Here is a 20,063-nt window from a genome sequence, read left to right as displayed (position 1 = left end):
ACATTTTTTATCTTGCAAAACGAAAGCTCTGTACGTATCAAACAATAATTCCCCATTACCATCTCCCCTTTAGGTTGTGCTTACCACCATTCCACTTTTGTCTCTATGACTTTAGGTACCTTGTGTAGTATTTCTTGTACAGTATTTGTCATTTTTGTTAGTAGTTTGTTTCACTTAGCATCATGTTTTCAAGGTTCATCTATGTTTGATCATGTGCCAGAATGTCCTCCTTTTTAAAGGATGAATAATACTCCATTCCACATTTTGTTTATTCATCTGTCAGTGCACGTTTGGTTTACTGCCACCTTTTGGATAATATAAAGAATGCTGCTGTGAACATGGGTGTACAAATATCTCTTCTAACACCTGCTTTTAATTTTTTTGGGGAAATATACCTAGAAGTGGAATTGCTGGATCATATGGTAAATTATAAATTTATTTTAATTTTTTTAAATGTTAAGTTTCACTGATTTTTAAAAAAATATGTTTTTATTGATTTTAGAGAGAGAGGTAGAGAGGAAGGGCGAGGGAGGGGGGAGAGAAAGAGAGGGAAGAGAGAGAGAGAGAGAGAAGAGAGAGAGAGAAAGAGAAATATAGAAATACCGGTAAGAGAAACATCGATAGGCTGCCTCCTACGTACCCATCACTGGGGATGGAACCCACAACCCGGGCATATGCCCTGACCTGGAATCGAACCGGCAACCTCATGGTGCATGGGATGATGCTCAAACAACTGAGCCATACTGGCCAAGGCCCATTTTTCATTTTTTTAGCAACCACCATATTGTTTTCCATAGCAGCTGCATCATTGTACATGGTGTACAAAGGCTCTAATTTCTTCACATCCTCACCAACACTTATTTTCTTTCTTTCTTTTTTTTGGATACTTGCCATCCTAATGGATGTGAGATGGAGGAACACACTACTTCAACTTACTTTATTATAAAAGCTCCTTACTCCTTTGCCTCTAGGTCTAGTATTTCAACTTTGTAACTTCAAAGTTTTCTGTTTTGCCTCAATTTTCAATGATTTACGTGGCTTATAGAGTAGCATATATCAATCAGTTTTGTAGTAAGTACTCATGATAGTTTCTGAGTCATTTGAAATAGAATCAGAAGTGAGCTGAGATGGTATTGATGGTAATAATAAAAGAAGTAGGATACATAAAACAATTCAAATAATGTTAAGTTACCCAGAATTAATGGATTACTGAATCTATAAATTTACATTTATGGATGGTGGTTCAAACCAACTTTTTATTTTTTATTTTTATTGATTTCAGAGGGGGAAGGCAGAGGGAGAGAGAAATAGAAACATCAGTGATGGGAGAGAGCCCAGCCAGCGTGGCCCAGTGGTTGAGCATCTACCTATGAATCAGGAGGTCATGATTCAATTCCCAGTCAGGGCACATGCCCGGGTTGCGGACTCGATCTCCAGGTGGCAGCAAATCAGTGATTCTCTCTCATCCTTGATGTTTCCATCTCTCTCTTCCTCTTTCTTTCTCTCTGAAATCAATAAAAAAAATTTTTAATGATGAGAATCATTGATCATCTGCCTCTGGCACACCCCCTACTGGAGATCGAGCCTGCAACCCGGGCATGTGCCCTTGACCAGAATCGAACTTGGGACCCTTCAGTCCGCAGACTGATGCTCTATCCACTGGGCCAAACCAGCTAGGGCCCAAACCATCTTTCCTCACTGTTAATAACACTCTAAGTGTTGTAAAGCTATTGAGTTAGAATGGTTGAAGGTAAACAAAAATGATGCAAATTCAAGTTGTTTCTTGTAACTAAAAGTTCAAAGTAAAGATAGTGAATTTAAGCTTTAGTTGAAACTAAGAAAATGCAAAAGGAAGGTTAATTTTGTGCAAGGAGAGCTGTTTTAGCACTGCATGTGAATTTAATTAGCTAAATGTTTTATATTTTACAGATTTCTTTGGGTGATAGGCAAATTGCTAGTCAAAACTAATGTCAGAAATTTCTGAAAATCAGGTTCCAAGATTTATCCCTGTATTACTATAGAATACCTTCTTAAATAGCATTAATCATAATAATTGAGGAAAGAAAGTTAAAATTTTATTCCTTATGGCAAGATTACTAAGGCAGGGAAATTGTTTTTATGTTAGAAAATGTTTCCTTAAAAAGCATTGAAATACAATGGCATATTATTAAATCATAAAGGAATATAAAGTATTTATATATACTACAGTATGAATCGTGAAACTTGAAGACATTGTGCTAAGCGAAAGAAGCCAGTTACCAAAAAAAAAATAAAAATAAAAAATCACATATTATATTATTCTATTCATATGAAATGTCCAAAATAAGAAAATCTATAGAGGCAGAAAGTAGATTACTGGTTTCTTAGGGATGAAGGTCTGGGTTTCTTTTTTGAAGCAATAAAAGTGTTCTAAAGTGATTGGTGATGGGTGTACATACTTGTGCATAATCCAAGAAACATATTATACTCGTTATTTTACATAGCCATTATTTTACATAGCCATTGACATGGCTATCAAGAATGATACAGGTTTTGGGTTGCGGGAGAGGGTAATATTCTATATAATAAAAGCCAGTGCACGAAATTCATGCATGGATAGAGTCCCTAGTGGCTGCCAGCTGCTGGTCGGGGTGCCTCCCTTCCCCTGGCTGCCTGCCACTGCCAGCCCACCCTCTGGTCAAATTCCCAGTCAACCTCCTGGTCGAGGGGACAATTTGCATATTAGGCTTTTATTATATAGGGTTAGACACACACACACACACTTTAAATGGGTGTATTTTATGTTGTGTAAATTATATCTCAATGAAGCTGTTAAAAATTAAAGCTTTGACACTGGATGGTGTTCAAAGAACCAACTCTCAACTTTTTTATCATCCCAGGCCTGTAGGACATTAGCATAGATTTTTCTCTAATGTTTGCTTCTGAGAAAACAAAACAGAACACACAGGTGTTACTGTAATATGTCTTGAAGGCAGATTTTCATACTTGACTCTGTATTCAGTTCCTACTGAATCACACAGTCTTTTATACTCTTCTTTCTGTTATTAAGGGAATAAGAGCCACACTGTCTTAAATGTAGTCTAGGAGAGAAATCTTAGTCTTTTTAGTTCCCAGATTATAGGGACCTTTGACTAAGTAACACTGCTAAATGAAGTGTAAATGTGAGTGAACCCATTATTTTACATAGCCATTGACATGGCTATCAAGAATGATACAGGTTTTGGGTTGCGGGAGAGGGTAATATTCTATATAATAAAAGCCTTATATGCTAAGTGTCTGGTTGACCAGTCGGCTGTTCAACCAATCAAAGCATAACATGCTAATGATATGCTAAGGTCGCTCAGCCACTCACTAGGACGTTCACTGACCACCAGGGGGCAGACACTCAGACTGGTGTAGGTTAGCTTGCTGCTGGGGTCCGGCCGATTGGGACTGGGTGAGATGGGCTGGACATGCCTTGGAGCCCTCCCGCGGTCCCTCTCCAGCTGGCCAACCTCCCACGTCTCTCCCTGGCCCCAGTTGTGCACTGGTGGGGTCCCTCAGCCTGGCCTGCACCCTCTTGCAATCCAGGACCCCTCGGGGAGCCGGTTTTGGACGGATCCCGCAGGCCAGGCCGAGGGACCCCACTGGTGCACGAATTCATGCACCAGGCCTCTAGTATATATTTAAGAGCTTTCAACTGATCTCTATTATAGTACTTAAGACAGTGTATAGTTAGTTGATTATATATCTGTTTTTCTTAGATTGTGAGTTCCTTGAGGGCTGGGACTAAACTTGTCTCATTCAGCTGCAGCCCTCTAATTTTTAGTTCCCAGATTATAGGGACCTTTGACTAAGTAACACTGCTAAATGAAGGGTAAATGTGAGTGAACCCATTATTTTACATAGCCATTGACATGGCTATCAAGAATGATACAGGTTTTGGGTTGTGGGAGAGGGTAATATTCTATATAATAAAAGCACTCCATAAATGCTAATAGACTGATGAGATTAATTATGTGAAAGTAGGGACAAAGTGGGGATAATGGAAAATTAAATGCTAGGTACTAGTAAGATTAGCCTTGGAAAAGTTGCTTACTGGTTATAAGACTCTCAGGCCCCTCAAAAGCCTTACATGTTTTACTTTTGCCAAGTTGATGTCAAATCAGTGTAAAAATGACTATTCTTCAGTTTTATAATTGTGTATGAATCTGGATTATTTTTTCAGTTTACCATTTTATTTTGCTTGTTTGTCTGTGTATAGTATGCCAATATGAAGTAATAAGTCTTTTCATTTTGACAGCTTGAAATAACCGTGAATGTCCCAGATATCGGATTCATAACTGTTGATGAACATCAGCTCTCAAACACAGATGTGACCACTCAGGAAATGAAAAAGGAAGAAAATTTGAATGTATTGTCAGTTGTAAGCATCCATTTTAATGTTTTGTGTTTAATTCTTTGTTTACTTTCAAAAGACTGGAAGCTTGGTGCTCTCTCTCTGGGGAGCACAGCTGCGCCTTTCCCCATCCCTCCCTCCGTTCTATAGGTGTATTACTTTGCTTTTCTCTCTCTGGAGCTCCAAGGGCCCTTCTTTTGCTTCTATAAACTTGTTTCCCAAGCCTACACAGCCCAACTGGCTCACTTCTACTTTGTAACTTTTTTAAAAAAAGACTGGAAGTTTATTTTGAATACTTTAGGTTTACAAGCAGTTCACTAATTTTTGTCATGTAGGGAGCTGTGTGAATAGTAGAAATTAATGAATAATCCATAGGTTTTGTATTTGACCTGAAGAGCAGTGATCTTTGTGTATGTGCGTGGGGATAGCTCGTAATATTCTCATAATCTTATGTTGCATTAAATCTATACCAAATATAAATTATTTTGAATATATTTAATTGCATTTTGCTTGGTATTCTTTCTTATTTGGTTAGAATTTATCTTAATTTTGAAAATGAAGACTTGAAATTACAAACTTTTAAAAAACTTCTTTATTAAGACACAATCCGCACACCATACAGTTCACCCATTTAAAGTGTACAATTCAATGACTTTTAGTATACAGTTATGTGCAAACATCATCACAGTTAATTTTAGAACATTTTCATCACTTCAAAAGAAACCCCATACCCATTAGCAGTTGCTCCCCACTGCTTTCCATCCTTCCCAGGTCTAGCCAACCAATCTACTTTCTGTCACTATAGATCTGTGTATTCTGGACATTGCATGTAAATGGACTCATATGGATTTTGTGTCTGGCTTCATTTAGCATAATGTTTTCAAGGTTCATTATTGTAGCATGAATCAAGGTCAGTGATGGCTCCTTCAGGAGGCTCTGAGGGAGAAACCATCCCAGGCCTTTCTCTTACCTTCTGGCAGTTGTTGCGGTCCTTGTCATTGCTTGGCTCATGGCAGCACAATTCCAAACTTTGCCTTCATTGCCATGGCTTTCTTTCTGTATGTGTGTCTGTGTTTCTTCTCCTCTTATAGGACAACAGTCATATTGGATTAGGGCCAACCCTAATCCTGTTGGACCTCATTTTAACTTGATTACCTCTACAAAGACTGTGTGTCCCAGATAAGGTCATATTCACAGTACTGGGGTTAGGACTTTAACATCTTTCTGGGGGACATAATTCAGTTTACAATACTTTCCAATCTGGCTGTCCTTTATTTCTTTTGCTTGCCGAATTGCCCTGGCTGGAACCTCCAATACAATGTTGACTACAGGTGACAAGAGTGGACATTCTTGTCTCTTTCCTGGTCTTAGCAGAAAACATTTAATCTTTCACCATTAAGTTTGATGTTAGCTATGGTGTTTTTCATAGATGTCCTTTATAAAATTAAAGAAGTTCTATTCTATTTCTAGTTTGTGTGAGTATTTTATCATGAAAGGGTGTTAGAATTTATAATATGCTTTTTCTGCATCTATTGAGATGATCATGTGATATTTGTTTTTTATTGTATTGATATGATGTATTATACTGATTGAATTTTGGATGTTAAACAAAACATTCCACCTCTGGGATAAATCCTACTTGTTCATGATGTGTAATTTTTATATATTGCTGAATTCTGTTTGCTTGTATTTCACTGAAGGTTTTTGTGTCCATATTCATATTAGATACTGGTCTATTATCTGTTATGAATCTTACACCTGCCCCTCTTAGAAAGAAAGCCCTCTAGCTGGGACCTGCAGGGAGAAAGGGCCCTGTTTTCTTGGCTGCAGCAGTTGGAGGTAGAGTCTCTGTCTGCTGAGCTGGAGAGAAGGAGAAAGAGAGCAATCTTTGTTCAAATACCACCAACTCTTCCCTTTGTTATTAAGTTTTCATTAGTAGATGATCTTTCATTCTATGCTCTTAGGATCATTTCCAGAGGCCTTAATGGTTGCTTTTAAATAAATTTCACCATTTTCAATTGGGAGAGGGTCAGCAGAGCTCCTTATGCTGTCATGCTGGACATCAGTCCTATAACTTCTTAGTAGTATAAAAAAATTGTGATGTTTTTCAGGCCATGGTTTCCATTGAATCAAAACTATGCCAGCTATGACTAAAGCTGAAGGATTATAAAGTGAAGAATTAAAGTAAGAATGGTAGATGCAGATTTCAATATAATCATAATTAAAATTTGTACATATACAAAGAAAAGGTAAAATAAGGAGCATCAGACAAAAGAACTTGGCTTTTTAATTATTTCTGTTCTTGTTTATGAAATTTTATGAATAATTATAATTAAGGGGGGGAAAACCAGTTCCCACTCCATTGCAATTAAAAGCACAGATAGATCTGTACAACATAGTGTTTTTTGAGATATAGAACAAATAATTTGGGAAACTACATAAGATATTACTTTTTCTCTTTTAGGAAATGACCACAGGTGAACATACCCAAGATGAAACAGGTAACTGTTAATAGGAAACTGTTAAAAACTACTTGGTTAACACTAGCACAATGATATAGTAGTGGTGGTAGTTCGTAAATGAGTAATTTTGCTGGAGAGTTGAACAAAATGATTCAGCTTTTGAATGTGTTATCTCTAGGAGAAATGTGAATTCTTGGAATGTTACTGTAGAAAATGAGTTGAGTTAAATGTTTAGTAAAGAAGTATTTTTTTCTCTGATTTGCATAAATGCATTTTTTTGAAGATACTAAGTTACTTAATGGGAGGGAGGCATTTGCAGTGAGTAAAAGCCAACAGTTGATGATTTCTTTACTTACAGTAAATTGATGAAAACATTACCCTAGTAAGGGATTAGTGGTATAAAGGATATTGAAACTTGTTACTAGAGGATAAACACCTGAATTTAAAAACTTTTTCTGAGTAAACAAACTTAAATTTCCAGATTCATTCTTCTGTTTTAATGTTGGTATATTTTCTCACAAGATACCAACGACGGAAGCACTGAAGCTGCCATTACTTTACTTACAATGGGAGATCTAGTGTTGCAGTCAGAGATCAGTACAGAGCAGAGTGATGGTAAGAATGAAAAATAAGTCCTCAAAAAAAGAAACTTTTAAGAAATTACACCCACATTTGTATAATAAGTGAATACCTGCCTGTTACATTTGAAGTTGGCACCACTTTGTTGTTTTTTCCGACAAGATAATATGTACGCAATGATCCATTTAACTGCCCCTTTAGATGTAGTGGCCACCATTTCAAGATAGTGCACTTGATTTATTTATTTATTTGTTTGTTTGTTTTTTTAAAATATATTTTATTGATTTTTTTACAGAGAGGAAGGGAGAGGGATAGAGAGTTAGAAACATCGATGAGAGAGAAACACCGATCAGCTGCCTCCTGCACACTCCCTACTGGGGATGTGCCCACAACCAAGCTACATGCCCTTGACTGGAATCAAATCTGGGACCCTTGAGTCCACAGGCCGACGCTCTATCCACTGAGCCAAACCGATTAGGGCTGCACTTGGTTTATTAAGAGTAATTTGTATTTGTGGAATAGTTGTTCAGTGCTGTATCCCCAGCACATAGTACGTGCTCAGTTACCTTTGTTATCATAAACATCATTGGTTAACTGCACTTATTGATCACTGATTACTTTATACATGTTTCTTTAGCAAAGGAGCTGCTCCTTTAGGTAGTTTGACAGTTACGTGACATTCGAATACAGTATGACAGGGCAGTAGCCATCAATTGAGATTATTTGGTTTAGAATGTTCTATTAGTTTGGACTGAGCCAAATTATATGTCAACCCAGATTTTTAATATTTTAGGCTGACCTTACAGAGAAGCAATGGTCTTGACTAAGTATTTTACTCTATGAATATGTCATGCAGATACAGAAATGTTTCTTTTAAAGATGTATAAACCGTAGATTGTATGAGGTGAACAGAATCATGGTTTATCTTTTTTTGTTTTAATCCTCACTTGAGGATATGTTTTTATTGATTTTAGAGAGAGGGGAATGGAGAGGGTAAAGGAGAAACATCATTGTGAGAGAGACATCCATCAGTTGCCTCCCATACCAAGGATCGAACCCACAACCTTGGTATGTGCCCTGACCGGGAATTAAACCTGTGACCTTTTGGTGTACTAGATGATGCTCCAATCAATTGAGCCTCCTGGCCAGAATGGCTTCATTCTTTTTTTTTTTTTCAGGCTTGATTCTTAATGGCATAGTATTGCTTTGGAGCCTGTCACAAATCTCTAAGACATAAAATAAAGGTTTTGAAAAATTGCAAATGTGATTTTCTTAATTTTTATGAGGTTATATAGTTATTGAAAGTAACAAAAAGATTCATTTTTACTTATAATAACCCAAATACTTCAGTCTATAAGAATTATTAAGCTTAGAATTGGTAAAATATTTGGCATGAAGAATAGGATCATAAATTTAATTTTAGAGCCCAAAAGAGCAAACTTTAAAAACAGTATAGAATTTTGCAATTGCTGAATGTTGAAGGATTTATTTTGACATCTATTTGTATTTTCTATTTTTTTCTGCAATAGGAATATGTGTACTTCCTGGTGTTCATTCAAAGGATAAAAGCCATATTCCTTTTAACCCAGATAATGTCAGTGACAAAATTGTTTATGAATGTCAGGAGCTTTCTTCACCTGTCAATAGTATACCTCTTTCATCATTAGAAGAAAACAAGATTGAATTGGAGGAACAAATTACTAAAGAAGAAATTGGTTTAAAGGAGAAAGTAAAGGAAAATGCTAGATCAACCAGGTTTATTTTGCTTTATTAAATTATTTCTTTTGAGTTTTACCAAAAATAAATTATAGTATCCTATTAATAAATATATTTAAACCATCAATTTAGTTAATAGATTTAAATAATACTTGTATAAATGGTAAAGTAGGCAGTACTGATTCCTTATCCTTTAAAGTAATAATTTGCTGATTGTGATTTTAGTTTGATTTTTGCATATTAAAATTACTGCAATAAGCGTGTCTTTAAAGCTTTAATGAAATAGTTTTATGTAAATAGTTTTAGTCTCTGTTTTACAAATATGGTCCAGAATCTCTTCCCTTCTCAAGACCTTTAGAAAAGTTACTACCACGTAATTTTAGCATTAAGAAATGAAACTTCAGACAATGTGGCTCCTTAGAAGGTGGCACATATCTGTATCAGTGCTAGACAGAATGTATCAATGTGAGAGAGAATTCTTACACATTGATGGATTTCTCTCTTTTCCCCCTCTTTTTCTAGGAATACAACTTCTGAAGTGACCAATAATTTGAGAATGAGAAGGAGATTTGCCAAGCCTAAGCCAAATCTTAAGAAGATTTTAGGGACCAACAGATTTGGTGCTCACCAGGAAGTTCCCAATTTGCTTGTAACCAAAGGAGAAGTGGAAATTCAAAGAGGTAAATTTTATTGTTCCCTTGCAAAAATTACTTTGACACAAGAAATTACATAACATTTCAAATGGAGTATTTAGTTGCTAAAGTTATTTTAACTTACTATTAATTTCAAATGTACAAAAAGTAGAAGGAGCTACAAAATAAATACCTATAAATCCACCAATTGGTTTCAATAGTTAATACCATTTTACTATATTTACTTGATCAAACTTTCTCTTCATATATACTTTTTTCTATGTGTGAATGTGTGTGTGTGTACATGAATGTTAAAGCACACATTTCTTAGAAAGGTATACATGCATGTGGCAGAAAATAAGACAGTGCCCAAAAGGCATACAATTTTAAAAACTCCCTCCTCTTTAGGTTCCTAGACCTCTAATCCCACTTCTAGTGGTAAACTACTTTTAACCATTTTTATTATAGACTTCCAGAAAGATTTTGTACACTTAAGCATCTAATGAGAGTGTGTGTATGCCCATACATTCATATATACATACGTGTGTATATTTCTTTCAGGAAGAATAAAAATATGCATACAGTACACTGTTCTGCACTTTTAAAAATGTATGACTTAGTGGTGTTGATAAATTTACCGAGATTGTGTTAAACCCTGTATGTTGTGTGTAGAAGGTCTGGATAGTTAACATTATCATTTCTGTTTTGGGATTCTTGATTTCTGGGTTTTCTCTTTCAACCAGCAATGCCTGTTACTTACTCTGGTCTGAGCAGTACCCAGAAGCACTCTCATGCTGGCTCAAGTTATCTTTCCTATATAGAAGTCATTTTCTTTCCCTTTGTAACATTATTCTTTGTAGAACAGCTCCTTCCCAGTACTTTTCCCAAGGTGGAACTAACCAGACCTCATGTATATCCACCTCTAAACTTCTTTTGTTGGTGGATTTCTAATTATACTGCTATTACCACTAAATGGGGATGCAGTTTTTGTGGTAGTCAGGAGTGAAATATGTGCCCTGTGAATAAACTGGCTTTTTGGCCTGGCAGGCGTGGCTCAGTGGTTGAGCATTAATCTGTGAACCAGGAGGTCACTGTTCAATTCCTAGTCGGGGCATATGCCTAGATTGCTGGCTCGATTCCCAGGAGAGGTTGTGCAGGAGGCAACCGATCAGTGATTCTCTCTTATCACTGATGTTCTCTCTCTCTCTCCCTCCTCCTCCATCTCTCTGAAATCAATAAAAATACATTAAAAAATAAATAATAATAAACTTGCTTTTTGGATTAAGAGATGTTTGAAAGAGCCCACTATATAGTGATCTGTCTTTGAAGAGAAAATATGTTTCTAATATGGAGATTTTAGCTGTACTATTTTGGATTATATCTTAAATGTTTTTTATTTAAGAAACGGAGAAAAATGCTCCTAAAGCAACAGGATTAGAAGATAAAAACCTTGAATCAGAAACAATAGCAGAGAATAAGGAGCAGAGCAGATTGGCACATGACCATGCTATTGAAGAGACCAGTATTTTGCAGGAAGCAAGCCTAAAGGAAAGGTAAAGAGGAGAGATTGGTTTCTATTATGTTTCAACTATATCCTTAAGCTTTGGCTGTAAGAATTTAATTTAAAAACACATCCAGGTTCTGTTGTATTAATATAATATAAAAGTTTAAAAAACATTAAAATAGATGAATTTGATGTACCTAGCTCTAAACATGCTGTGGTTGTCTGCTTGATTTCAAATATATACTGAAACTCTAATACATACTAATTTCTCTTTCAGAAAGGAAGACCAAGCACAGGGATCTCAAGAAGTTCAGATATTGTCATTTGCTCCAGTTGTTTCCTCTGAGACAAGCTCCCACACACTTGGTTTGGGTAGGGGTTTTAGTGAGAGTTCTATTGGAGAGCCCCTGGGAAAGGACTCGAATGGAGACAATGTGCTTACACCTTATGTGCCAGAGGTAAAAGAATGAAAAAATAACAAGTGGTGGCTAGGTATTTGTTCGTCATTTAAAAAAAAAATTAAGGAATAATATAAACAATACCTTTCACCCTCTTTAATGTGCAATTCTATACATTTTGACAAACATATATAGTCATGTGACTAATACATGAACAGTTTAATCATCCCCCAAATTCTCTGGTGTCCTTTTTTAGTCACCCCTCCTCTCCCACTCCCAGCCCCTGGCAACCACTGATCTGTTTTGTCTTTGCAAGAATGTACTGTGATCGAATTTTTATTGTGTTTTTAGTCTCTGGAGCACAGAGATAAACTAGCCAATACCTAGCTTTGTTGTAAAAGCTTTGAAAAGGGAAGTGTTTGTACACAGAGAATTCACCTCTTGCTACTTAACCACTGGATCTGAGAAGATACGTGTCTAACACTATGTGAGATATGGGGATACAGAGTTGTGGGAAACAAATGAATAAACTTAGTCTGATCGGTGTTAAGGAAGAGAGTTGCACAAGACTCTGTAGGAGTGAGTGATCCTCAAACCCAATTCAATGAAATCAATCTCGGGGGAGGGGGGCAGGAATAGGGCCCAGACGTTAGCGTATATATATATATAATTTTATTGATTTCAGAGATGAAGGGAGAGGGAGAGAGAGATAGAAACATCAATAATGAGAGAATCATTTATCAGCTGCCTCCTGCAGATCCCTTACTGGGGATCGAGCTCACAACCCAGGCATGTGCCCTTGACCAGTATCAAACCCGAGATCCTTCAGTCCCCAGGCTGAAGCTCTTTCCACTGAGTCAAACCAGCTAGGGCTCCCTTTCCTGTCAAAATTCATTTAATAGACTACACATATTGAACAATTTAGTCTGAATTGCTGTGTGTAAATGTTTATTGGTACAACTAAGTTTCAAAAACACTTTGAAAAATTGCATAGGGTTAGATAATTGTTGAGTTTTGAAACCATAACTGTTCAGTATATCAAATTGTCAGGAAAATTTTTTAAAACTGAGATTTGGTCAACCTTACTTTTTCATTTTAATTTTTATGGCAGTGTATACCAACTAGTACTCCAGAAGTCCAACAAGAGAATGTAAGCAATCCTCAGGATTTAGCAGGTATGATAATCTGCTTCAATAAAGTATCGTAGAACCTAACAGTATGGCTTTTATTCCCCGATTTGACTGTGGAAAAAACAAAACCGTTGTGTGTGTTTTTTGATGGGGAGAGGTCTATGATGGCCTTAAAGTAAAAAAACAAATAAGAAAAACAAATTGAAGTATTTTGTTGCTCAAAATTATAAATTTTCATAGTGAATCATCTTTATCCTTTATAAAATTACTTTTTGGGGGGGATGTAATTCAATTTTTATTCTTAGTGATAAGTTGTTTTGAGACTTTTTTAGAAATTAAATGATTTTCTGTTCTTTCATGGTTCAGCTTTTCATTACTAACTTTTAAATTTTGATAGTGAATCTAGTTGGTAACGTACATCATGATGCTGAGGAAGAGCAAGCATTCATTTTAACTCTGGTGGAAATTCCAACCAATGCAGTAGAAGATTTTACTGATAACGCTACACAGTTAATGCCAAACCCTTTACTGCCAGCGCCCATATTGGTCAAGTCAGTGACTACAGAAGAAAAGGGTCACATGAGGTAATGGATGAGCTAAACTGTTTTTGCTAGGAGAAAAATTGCTTTATGAATCAAATAGTATTGATAGGAACGAGCCATTTACCAACATTTGTAATTCTAGATATCTTATTTAGTAATCATGTGGTAGAGAAGAAATCATTTATTTTATATCTGATGAAGATGTCACAAATGTATAATATTTTTTTGTATGAAACGTGTGGTATTTTATGTATTTTGAAAGCTAAAAACACAAATGTAGATCATAAAGTGGCATCTATTAAAGGTATGGTTACTTTGTAAACATTTATATATACCTTAAATTTTGTTACTTTGTAAATAAATATGTATCTTAAATACATTCACAGAAAGATGCAAAAATAGGAGAGGTAATATTTCTATATATTTTTGATACTCATTTTAATTCTTTACAGTAGAATTCTTAAGTTGTATTTTAACAGTCACTGATTAAGATGCTTAATTGTATATTAAATATAATTAGAAATTGAAGTCTTTTATATCAGAAAGAGACATTTTAGATTAAAATTTAACTTGACAGACATTTTTTATACCTCAGATTTAATTCTGTAGTATGGAATTTAAGTTCTAAGCCTTTAAGTATTAATGGAGCTCAATAACCTTTTTTTTGGTCATAGCCATGTATGTGTTAGTTACTTTGAAGTGTTTTTGGCAATTTTGATTGGAATAGCTCAGTCTTTAACCTCATTAAATCACCTCTAATTAACTGATTTAATGTGTATGTATTTTCTATGCAGTATGAATTTTCCAATAACTTCAGTTGGCCAGGATGCCATGTGTTTTTCTAATTCTGGAAGAGATGCTTCTGAAAAGCCTCCCGCTAATTTGGATCTTATGTCTAGGAAGAGATTTCATTATAGGTCTGATGAAAGTGACCATGTTCCTCCTGCCAAAAAACATTCACTCACTTTAAGAGATGATTGTCAAGAATATACCTCTGAGGTAAGAGAGCCACTAAGTAAGATGGCCATATTGTAACAGATTGAATTGTTTTCTTCCTTTATATTCTTTATACTAGAGGCCTGGTGCACAAAATTCGTGCACTTGGAGGGGTCCCCTCAGCCCGGCCTGCGCCCTCTTGCAGTCCAGGAGCCCTCGGGGATGTCTTATTGCCAAGGAGGCGGGAGAGGCTGCACTCACCAGCTGTGAGCTCGGCTTCTGGCCGAGCGGTGCTCCCCCTGTGGGAGTGCACTGACCACCAGGGGGCAGCTCCTGCATTGAGCGTCTGCCCCCTGGTGTTCAGTGTGCATCATAGCAACCAGTCATTGCCATTTGGTCGATTTGCATATTAGCTTTTTATATAGGCTAAAGACTAGAGGCCTGGTGCATGAATTCATGCATGGGTGGGGTTTCTTGGCCTGGCCGGTGATCAAGGCTTTTTGGGGGGCCAGCCGGGAGGAGGAACCCTGGGAAGTTGGCTGGCTGGCCCCCTGATCGGGGCCAATGGGGGGGCCAACCAGCCAGGGGGGGTGGGGAGAGGCCACGGGAGGTTGGCCGGCCGGCCCCCTGATCGGGGGGAAGGTCAATGGGAGGTTGGCCAGCCCCCCTGATCGGGGCCAATTGGGGAGACAGCCAAGGGAAGGGACCATGGGAGGTTGGCCGGCCAGGGAGGGGCTGTGGGAGTTTGGCTGTGGGAGTGCACTGACCACCAGGGGGCAGCTCCTGCATTGAGCGTCTGCCCCCTGGTGGTCAGTATGCGTCATAGTGACTAGTTGACCAGTCTTTTCCGGTCGCTCGGTCAAAAGCTTAGGCTTTTATATATATAGACTAGAGGCCCGGTACACAAAATTCATGCATGGGTGGGGGGGTGTCCCTCAGCCCAGCCTGCACCCTCTCCAATCTGGGACCCCTTGGGGGATATCCGACTGCCAGTTTAGGCCAAATCCCACAGGCCATCTTTTTTATTTTTAAAGCACAGTACTCCTTCATGTCCCCGGCCATTCTTTTTCTGAACCGTTCCCTTAAAACAGGGGTGGAGAACCTTTTTTATGTCAAGGACCATTTGGATATTCATAACATCATTCTCATAAATATTTATAACATCATATTTATAATATCAGCTTAAAAATTAGCCTTCTATATTTGGTCAAACTTTGAATTAACTCACGCCGAATGCCTTGGCAGGAACAGACCAAATGATTTCACAGGCCTTATATGGCGCATGAACCAGACTTTCTCCACCCCTGCCTTAAAACATACAGACTTCTTTAACTCAACCATCACTATCTTAGGGAAGCCTGATAATACTATGCAGATTCAATCAGCATGCACTGTGTTGTATGTTTCTTAGCACCCTCTGTTTTTTTGTTTGTGGTACTTATAATGTATGTACATTATGTAACCATACTATGGCAAAGTTAATTTAGCATCTGTATTCTCAAAGGGACACTTGAAGACCAATAGTCCTTAGATGATAGCAGACATCAGAGGCAGTGTATCCTTGTATATCTGATAGGTGTAAAATGGTCCCCAGAATAGTTTTAATTTCTCTTATTGTGAGTAAGGTTTGAACATCTTTTCATATTTTTAAGCCATTTGTGTTTTCTGTGAGATGACTGTGTATTCCTTACCCATTTTTTAATTAGGTTGTTAATCTTTTTCTTATAGATTTGAAGGAACTCTCTTATATATGCCTGAGATATGAGTTGCAGATATTTTTCCCAGTTGGTTATTTGTCATTTGACTATTTTATGTGGTTTTCACATGCAGACTTTTTTGGTTAACTTTAAAAAAAAAATTCTTTATTGCTGAAAGTATTACATATGTTTCCTTTTCCCCCCACTGTCCTCTCCCAGCCTGCTTCATTTTATTTGATAAATGGATTTCTAATTTTTTTTTCTAAATTTTCTTAAAACAGGTATGTTCAAAAGAATTAAAAAATGTTTTTGAGGAGACAGGTGAGTAAATAAATTTTAATGTGATTATATTTTCCTAAGTACCCCTGATTATTTTTGATGCATCTTGTTCAAATTTGGGATTGAAGCAGAGTCTTACTCACTGTTCTCTAAGAATCATGCTTTTATTATTAGATTTTTTCCCCCCCCTGCTGAGATTATGGATTTGGCACTTTGGTAGCCATAAAAGTCTACTTTCTTCCTGTATTTATTTATTTTTGTTTTAAAAAAAATATTTTATTGATTTTTTACAGAGAGGAAAGGAGAGGGATAGAGAGAAACATCGATGAGAGAGAAACATCGATCAGCTGCCTCCTGCACACCTCCTACTGGGGATGTGCCTGCAACCAAGGTACATGCCCTTGACCGGAATCGAACCCTTGACCTTTCAGTCCACAGACTGATGCTCTATCCACTGAGCCTAACTGGTTTCGGCTCTTCCTGTATTTAATAGAAAACCACATCTCTACAGGATTCCTCAGAAAGCTCAACAACTACATTTTAGGAATTAGAAAGCTGGGTACAAAGGAATTTTCGTAGGTCCTTCGCTATACCCTGAGATTAGAAAATGATCACTTTGTTAGTTTAAGAAATATTTATGGAGAGATTTTCTAGGTGAAGATATATTGATAAGACTATTCTTGAGAAGCTGTTACTTTAACTTTTAGCTAGCTATATTATTCTTAAGCATCCAGGTAACTCCCTAATTTATAATTTAGCTTATTCTAATTATAATTTAGCTTACTAGAGCACGTTTATGATAGAATGTCATGGGTTTTTTCCTTCAAATATTGAAGTTCCATTGGTTGTATTAATTTTAATATATGTGCTTACTGTTTTTTTTCTGTTTTTTTTTAAGGGATGTCTTACAAGGGACAAAGTATCTTCCCTACTTCAGAAAGCACACATACAACATCAGAACCTCAGAAAGAACAACTTGAAGCAACTTTTCAGAGTATGGGATCTAGACCTCTTGATAAAATAATAGATACACACATGGAAAAGAATTCACCTCAGTTACCTCAGGATAAGGTGATTGTGTCTGATAAGAAAGAAGGAGCTTGTGCAGCTTCTAAGTCTGAACAAGTGGATAGCATCACATCATCTTCAAAAACCCCACTATCCAGGTATCTTGAGAAAATCTCTAAGTGCTGAAACTTTGAATCTTTAGATAGAAAATGTTTAGAGTTTAGTATTGTACATTTTGTTTTTCACATTGTCCTTGGTTATTATTTTGATCCTTATTTATTCTATCATGTAATAGCTGCCAGTGCACATGTAGATGATCTGAGACATAGGGCTAACATCAGAAGTAGTTTTGGGTGTTGTTTTATTGAGGTCCCAGAAAATGTGCATTTTTCTCTCTTATGGCATACCAAAGAGGCAAACCATGGCTTTGTCTCTATGAGAGTAAGTGTGGAATTTAAGCCCAAAGCCAGCTTTCCCCACATTATTTTCCTCATACTCTAGAGCAAAGCATTCTGGCTTATGGATAATTATTGTTCTTGTCAGCAGTTTTAAAGTCATTAATATGGTGTTGGTGAGTTGAAGAGGAAGGACATGTACTAACCTCCACTAAAGGAAAGGGGGGAAGGGCATATGTAGCTTTAAAAGGCATATTTAGTGAATCTACCATTCTAGTTATCTAAACTACAGAAAGTAAAGCTCAGCAATATCTTTTCTGGTCTAAGAAATGTGCTGAATATAGAAGGAGGGAGGCATCATGGGGTTTTGGGTTAAAACCGATTGAGAAGCAGTATTCTAGAATATGGGTCAGCAAATTTTTTTGCTAAAGATTGTGTAGTATATATTTTAGGCTTTGTGGCCCATATGTCTTTGTTGCAACTACTCAACCCTGCATTTATAGTGCAAAAGCAATCACTTAAACAGATGAACACAACTGTGTTCAGTAAAACTTGTTTATAGAATCAAGTGGTGGGCTACATTTGGCCTAGTTTGCTAACGTCTGCTCTAGAGCCTTACTATTCAGTATGGTCATGGGACCAGCAGCATGGACATCATTTGAGAACTTGTTAGAAATATAGAACCCAGGCTCCACCCCCCCATTAATTCAGTCAGAATTTTCATTTTAATAAGATTCTCAGGTGATTTGTATGCACTTTTTAAGCACTAATTGTATGCACTAATGCCATATTACTAGTACATATGCCATTGTAGGATTAATGGAAAGAAGTTGGTATTAAGAATGTGTCTTCCTGGATATTCTTGAATATCTTTATGTTTGTATTTCTAGACCTGGCAGAAGACCCCTGGGATTTTTGTCTTTAATATGTTCAAAGAATAATTTGGAGTCTGATGAACCTACTCAGGTTCATAGAAAGAAACGCCTAAAACCCCTTATACCCATATCAAGACAGAATTTGAAAAGATCCAATCCACATAGTGAAAGCCAGAAAAAAGTTCAAGAGTCCTCTGATATGCATCCATCTCCAAGTGTTGTTAATACTCAATCTGAGAATATTGGCAGTTCAGCAACTCAGGTATGTATGTGATAACTACTTCATTGTTTATATAGAATGGGTTGGATATCAGACTCAACTAGTAAAAACATGGCAATTGTTATTTTTATTTGAATGTCAGAAATTATTGCAGAGCAAATCTTATCTATCTCCTTCCCATCATCCTCCCACTCACCACTATATTGAAAGAAGATAAGGTAGGAAGTTACAACTAGTTTATTAGTACAGAGCCATTGAACTAGCCGTAAATAGACTCTTAATTGCCATTTCTTTAAAGCAAAGACTCTTCTGACCTATAATGGAAGCAAAACAAAGCAGTGCTTGCATTTTATTTACTTGCCAAGAAATGTCCTGACATCTACAAGAATTAAAGGTAAAATTAGAATTTGTATGTTTTATTTTTATGCATTCCGAAGCTGTGCATATGGGAAGTACTGGGATGGAAAAATCTGTGAACCTGTATCAAAGACTTCAGAAGAATATTGGGGTAACTTAACATCTCAATAAAGGCTGGTGATCTATAATGGGTAGCATGAAACTTAAAGGAGTACTTTTGTAAAAAAAAAAAATTGAAAAATTTTTAAATTTTTTATGTTATTTCCCAGAATTTTTTTCTGAGACCAAGATTTTCTGAGTCTTTATTATTATTGCCAAATTACTAGCACTGCAGTGCCAGTTTAATCACGTACTTGCCAGCATTAGGTAAATAACTCTTCAAATAAAATTTTTCTTAATATAATGGTAGAGGCGTGGGCATGTCATTTCATTTGTTTAATTTGCATTTCTTCAGTTATTAGTGACTTTTTAAGTATTTACTAGATATTTTATTTTTCCCCTTTTTATCTTGCTAATTTATAGCTTTCAGGATCTTAGTGTTTTCTTACCAATTTATGTGAGATTTTTATGTGTGTAAAAAAGCCATGTACCTTCTAGCTCTTTGCTGCAAGTAGTTTTTTCAAGTTTACTTCTTTAAATTTTTTTTTTTTTTTATATACATAAGTTTTTGAATGTTTAGTCAAATCTATTCCTTTTTTTTGCAGTTTCTTAAATTGCTTTTATGATTAGGGAGTTACTGTTTTTTTTTAATAATATATTTTTCTTGATTTCTCAGAGGAAGGGAGAGGAAAAGAGAGATAGAAACATCAATAATGAGAGAGAATCATTCATCAGCTGCCTCCTGCATGCCCGCCACTGGGGACTATGCCCACAACCCAGGCATGTGCCCTTGACCAGAATCGAACCCGGGACCCTTCACTCCGCAGGCTGACGCTCTATCCACTGAGCCAAACCA

At 36.6% G+C, this 20,063-nt stretch overlaps 1 protein-coding gene across 1 annotated transcript in view; it reads left to right on the top strand.

The window, feature by feature from the left end:
* Positions 1-20,063, top strand: part of BDP1 (B double prime 1, subunit of RNA polymerase III transcription initiation factor IIIB) — a 96,264-nt gene that overhangs the window by 67,749 nt on the left and 8,452 nt on the right. Inside the window, 13 exon segments of the mRNA XM_054715179.1 lie at positions 4,283-4,405; positions 6,843-6,879; positions 7,363-7,455; positions 8,949-9,174; positions 9,658-9,815; positions 11,170-11,320; positions 11,549-11,729; positions 12,781-12,844; positions 13,197-13,383; positions 14,136-14,340; positions 16,256-16,295; positions 17,152-17,419; positions 18,547-18,793. Of these exon segments, the coding sequence (XP_054571154.1) occupies positions 4,283-4,405; positions 6,843-6,879; positions 7,363-7,455; positions 8,949-9,174; positions 9,658-9,815; positions 11,170-11,320; positions 11,549-11,729; positions 12,781-12,844; positions 13,197-13,383; positions 14,136-14,340; positions 16,256-16,295; positions 17,152-17,419; positions 18,547-18,793 (1,980 nt within the window).

This window comes from Eptesicus fuscus, chromosome 4, assembly GCF_027574615.1.
Source record: "Eptesicus fuscus isolate TK198812 chromosome 4, DD_ASM_mEF_20220401, whole genome shotgun sequence".
Lineage (NCBI taxonomy): Eukaryota > Metazoa > Chordata > Mammalia > Chiroptera > Vespertilionidae > Eptesicus > Eptesicus fuscus.
This window is presented reverse-complemented; position numbering and strand designations above follow the sequence as displayed.